The 5,653-nt window shown below is 35.8% G+C and overlaps 1 protein-coding gene across 2 annotated transcripts in view; it reads right to left on the bottom strand.

The window, feature by feature from the left end:
- Window positions 1-3,763, bottom strand: part of LOC109234257 (ABSCISIC ACID-INSENSITIVE 5-like protein 2) — a 6,278-nt gene extending 2,515 nt beyond the window's left edge. The window contains exons 1-3 of one of the 2 annotated variants that reach the window (XM_019400164.1): window positions 2,284-3,763; window positions 2,129-2,200; window positions 1,572-1,848 (exon numbers count right to left, since the gene is read on the bottom strand). In XM_019400164.1, the coding sequence (XP_019255709.1) occupies window positions 1,795-1,848; window positions 2,129-2,200; window positions 2,284-3,132 (975 nt within the window). In that variant the 5' untranslated portion in view covers window positions 3,133-3,763 and the 3' untranslated portion in view covers window positions 1,572-1,794. Of the gene's footprint in view, window positions 1-1,571; window positions 1,849-2,128; window positions 2,201-2,283 lie in introns of those variants that run through there. The other variant, XM_019400163.1, reaches the window with a different exon arrangement.

Here is a 5,653-nt window from a genome sequence, read left to right as displayed (position 1 = left end):
CCCCCCCAACCTTCTCCTCCATACACAACTGTTTGTAAAATCTTGCATTGCCCCTCTCACTTCCTCCTCACCCTTCATCACTGCCTCATTGACTTTATACTCTAGGGGTGGGATATCAGTCAGTTTGGTATTTGGATCGTCGATTTTGATATCGGAAACTAAAACGTAGTAATTTCGATTTGGTTCGAGTATTTCATGTTTGTTTCGGTTTAATCGTTTCTGTTTTGGGATCATGTAGGAATAAATCTATTTGGTTACAGCCTCATAAGTTGCAAAGAGTTGTTCAATAAAATTTAGCTAAGTTCGCTACTTTCAAAACTAAATAGACAAAACAGATAAGAAAAGAAAAGCGAAAAACCAAGCCCTTGAAACCAACCACCGAACCGAAGAACCGAAGTTATAAAAAATTAACTGTGAACCAACCAAATAAACCGGAAAACCAAAATGGAAAATTTTGATTTGGTTGGTTATTTCGGTTTTATGCCAACCCCTATGATACTCAAAGAAATTCCTCGCCCTATTCGCTACCGCTACCATTTGAAAAAACTTAGTATTACCATTCTCCTCCTTTAACCACCACGCCCTCTAATTCTGCCTCCAACTAGTCTTGTGCAATCACCAGTCTCTCATTTGACCTACTCCTTGTGCTACCTTTCCTTTGGATCTCTTACCCATTCCAATCTCTCTGTTTCTCCAAAACTCATTGATCGACTCTATCATCTTCATCCTATCCTCCCAAAGACGACTGCATAACTATTCCTCTAATCTTTGACTTTACCTCCGAAGTCTGCAGCCTTGAGCCAACCTGAAAAGAGTACACTTGCCAACACAGAAAGAAGATGCATACTTGAAACTACTTTGATCCTATTCAGATGGATGAAGACTAACAATCTGCCTTTATTTTCGTGTAGACTACCATCCCCTTTTTGTATAGAAAGGAAAGTGATCCTCTCGTAACACTCATTCCTCTTTGCTCCTAACCCCTTAAGTAAGCCATGAACTGTTAGAATGTTAAGAATTAGTTTTAGAATGGTAAAGTTTAGAATATCTTTATTGATGAGGTAAATATTTTTATTCATGTTGGGAAAAGCTCTGCTATACAAGCAATGTACCAAAAAGTAGAGAACATACACCAAAGGTTGAATACTATCCCACATCGGGAAAAATATCATTTGTATACTGTGTTTGACACCTAATATGTGTGTCTTGTATTGATCAGATGATTAAGTTATCTCCTTTCTTCTCTTAGTTTCTCACGTGAACAAACTTGAATGAATGCAGTGAGTTTTTACATAGATACATTGTTGTCTATCTCTTCCTTAGCCCACCTTATCCTATTTCAATGAACCAAGGGACACGAGAATTATCGTAAACTTTCGGGAGATTGCCTGAGGGTTTTAAACTACTAAGCTATTTCCTTCGCCAATGTGAATAAGCAGTGAACTTTAACCATCAAATAGCTACTGCACCTTTATGCAACTCAACTAGCAAAAAGGAAACGTAATAGTATAGAGGTTTTACAAAATGAAATGCAGTGATACAAGGATGAATATAAAGTTATAAAACTAAACTGCAATTCAGTACTAGATCTTTTTTTGTTGAGAAAGGATTCAGTGATAGACCCTCAAAATTCATTTGCCTTACATATGGGGTAAGGGAAATTAAACAAGAGAGACTGTGTCTTCTCATTGCATAAACGATCAACATCATTTTGTTTCTAACCTTAATAAATATGAGATTTAAGCAACATTCTTTCACGAGTTAGCGCTTCAGACAGTAGCAATAAGACGATTGTTAGACTGGATTGAATGAGAGGTTGTTCTGCAGAGCAGTGAAAATCGTACATATCTGGAAAAATATAGGTTTCAATAGTAAACAGGTCAGCATTATATGTCGGAAATGGTATCAAAAAATCGTTACATTGAAATTGTTCTACATTTCTTTCACATTTGTTTCTCATGTGTTTTAGCATTTGGACTCATTCACACTTTTTAGTGATGACCACATCAATGCAAGTAAATGCAAATGATACAAAGTACCGATAACCACACTCTCAGATAATGACTAGAAGGATAAGCAAATGAATACCATATTCACAGACGAGAAAGTTTGCTATCACAAAACATACCTTCTGTCTCTTGAGCCTTTCATTCTCCTCTTCGAGCCGTGAAACCTTGTTCTCCAGTTCATGGGTGTAAGCCTGTTGATCAAAAGATAATATTTCAATAGTCATGGAGATGATATACTATATTCAATACTCAGCAACATATTTCAAAAAGTCACCTGCTTCCTTGCTCGTGACCTCGCTGCAGATTCCCTATTCTTAATCATCCTCTTCTGCCTCCTTTCAACAGTCTTCTCAACCACGTCTTCTGGTGCAACTCTCTTTCTTCCAAGTGTTTGCGTGTCCGATAATGTGCCCAACAGAGCGGTTGGAGACATTGTCATCTGAGATTCAGGATAAGCTGCATCCATTATTGGGTTGGCAACAACAGCCAAAGGCTGTTGAACCGGATGTCCAGGCATAAAAACGGGTAGCATATTCTGCTGCTGTGGTTGCTGTGGTGGTATCTGAGGTATTGCATAATGTGACCACTGAGCTTGCTGTTGTGGCAATGCCATTGAATCACCCCCTAAACCAGAGCCTGAACTACTTCTCTTGCCCGGAGTCGGCTCAGCAACCACTCCAGCCTTAACCAAAAAATCCTCCAGTGTCATCTCACCAAGAGTACGCTGCCGCTCCTGAGTTTTCCTATCACTATTATCCCTTTTCTGCCCCTGTTGAATATCCTGCCAAACCTGATCAACAGTCTTCTTACATAGATCACCGGTTAGTGTAATGCTCGACTGTCGATGCAGAGAACTACCCGAAGCAACCTGGCTATGCTGCAGCGCCCCGTAATCCGTTCCCCCCATTCCTTGACTAGCCTCAACAGTCCATACAGTCTTAAGAAGCTCATCAAGATTCATACTACTCAGTGGTTTCCCCAAATCCCCCAATTGATTCTGAACCTCATCAAGTGTGAGGCTATATAATGATCCTTGCCTAGCCAATGCATTGGGCTTCGGGTCTTGTGCTTGAGTTGCACCCATACTAGTACCACCACCACCACCACCACCCTGAGATCCCATCACATAAATTTTCCACTCCAGAAAATCAATTCAAGACTCCTTTTTTAACACACCAAGAAAGTAAAGTTCTAATCTTTCAATGTTTTTTTAGCCCAATGATTCACATCAAAAGACATTAGTATTAGAAATCAAACCCCATTTATCACTTCCAGTGAGAATCATAAAACCCATCAACAGATTTCAAAAATAATACAATAATCAAGAAACAGAATACCCAGATCAAATTCAAGAAAATGCTAGGGATTGAGGTTTAAAAAGAGAGGAGAAACAGTGTTACCGAGAAAATGAAGAAATACCCAAAAAGGGAAATAATCTTAGGGAATGAATTAGCTTGCATGCAACAACATATGTCCAACATTCAGCCATGAGAGAACAAAAAACCCAGAAACCATATGCTGCTTTGCTGCCAAAAACCTGAGGCTCAATCTAACTTCAAGAAAGAATAGAAGCAGACCCACATTCTATTCTCTCTAAAAGAAGGGAAAAAAAAATGTGCACTCCTATATAAAATTATACATCCAAGACAACTTTCAAATAGATAAGCAATTAAATAAACTTAGCCCTTAGTTTTATATGCTAAGTACTATTTATAATTGTCCAATTTTGACCTCACTCTTGGCTATGTCATCATTTTTATAGGATCGGTTTGGAACAAAGTATTACACATTTAATATGGATAAATCATATGAAGATTTTTGTGTAGAATTTATATGAGTATTAGCTTTTTTTTTTTTTGGGTTTGTCATTTGGTGTCCGGTACCCACATTGGGGTCCGACTAAATCCGGATTTGCATCGGGAAGTCCCACATTGGGGGTAAAGCGCTCCCTAACAAAGGCGATTCCATACCCAGGGGCTCGAACTCGAGACCTCTGGTTAAGGATGAAGAAGTACTTACCATTCCACTCAACCCTTGTTGGTATATGAGTATTAGCTTATACCTATAATCAAACACTGGAAACATCAAAATTAATATTTATCTTGGTAATCAAACCACCCTAAATTAAATAGTATGCATATAACAAAGAAGTAGTGACTGTTTTAATATACGGTAATTAGTCTACTTAAAATTATAAATTAGCTTTTACTCTCTCCGATCCACTTTAATTAATTTTTAATATTTTTTTAGTAGTTCACAATATTTGATTTTTTCAGATATCAAGAAGGAATTAATTTTTTTTTTTCAACGTGGTCCTTGGAGCAAAGAGTTTTCAAGTATTTGTTATATTTTTAATAAACAAATTAAGATTAATATAGTCATGTTAATTATGCTAAAAGATAAATTTTTTAATATATATAAAAACAGTCAAAAAATTAATTAAAGTCGATCTGAAAGAGTAATAAATAGTATAGCTAGTGATTAAAGTACTGTTCGTTTTTTTTCTTTTTATCTTAAGCTTTCAGAAAAAAGTCTGAATCAATTTAACAAAAAGCAAGAAGGGGAACAAAAGAAAAGTAGTAACTTAAAAAGTTAAAAAGAGAGGTAGTGATCAAATTGTTATTGTTATTTGTATTTTTTTTTTCTTCTTATATTATGTTTTTGGACATAATCAGAGAATTGTTATTGTTATTTCAACTAAAAAGACAGAAGTAAATCAAATTCGACTTGTTTAATGGAGAAGCCAACCTAGGACAAATAAAAAGTTTAAAATATACCCACTTTTTTCTGTTTATTATTAATTAAAATAATAAAGACAATGGGGTGAGTGTTTGAAGAGAAAAGGGGCCCATAGCATTCCCACATTTGGTACTTGATTCTCTACTTTCTTAGTAAAACTTTACAAAACCTAGGCCCCAGAGACCTGGTCTGTGCTGCTTTGCTCATCTTTTTAGGCATAGTCTTATTATATTGAGTAAAAACTCTAACATGCTAATGTGACTTGGCAGTGATCACAGCTGTTGAGATGTATATTTTATTTATCTCATAACCATCTGTATTAGGTATATATTGATTCCACTATTTCGAATTCGTGTGCATAAGGTCATTAAAAGGGAGAGCGCTTTCTACCGAGGGTTTTTGGATTTTTGGAATTAGAACTCGAAAACTTTAGATAAGAATGAAATAATCTCATTCATCCCATCATACCCCCGTGATGGTGTTTGAGAAGTGTAATTCTAACAAAACCTTAGTGAAATTGATTATTTGTAAATGGATGCTTTTTCAGTTTCACTTTTCTGTTTGCTAGTAGGCATTTTGATACTTCATAACTTGGAAAATTATTTTAATGGTCCACTACAAACTGTTCGGAAAAGGTTAATTGATTCTTTTATCATTACCTTATATGGAAAGAATCTCTATTTGTTCACACCTTTGTCATTTTTGAGTTTTGACTATACTAAAATAGTATAGTCCACTTTGAGAGATAGCGACGCACAATTAAACGTGATATGAAATATGCTTAGTGTATTATGGAATGAAGCTTGTGATTTTAGAATCATTTATGGACTTGAACATGGACTTTCAAGTCAAAAACATTATCATTTTTTTTGTGTGGTTAAAAGGGGATATATATATATATATAT

This window comes from Nicotiana attenuata, chromosome 11 (genome assembly GCF_001879085.1).
Source record: "Nicotiana attenuata strain UT chromosome 11, NIATTr2, whole genome shotgun sequence".
NCBI lineage: Eukaryota > Viridiplantae > Streptophyta > Magnoliopsida > Solanales > Solanaceae > Nicotiana > Nicotiana attenuata.
Note: the sequence above shows the minus strand (reverse complement) of the source record. Positions and strands in the feature narration are given on the sequence as shown.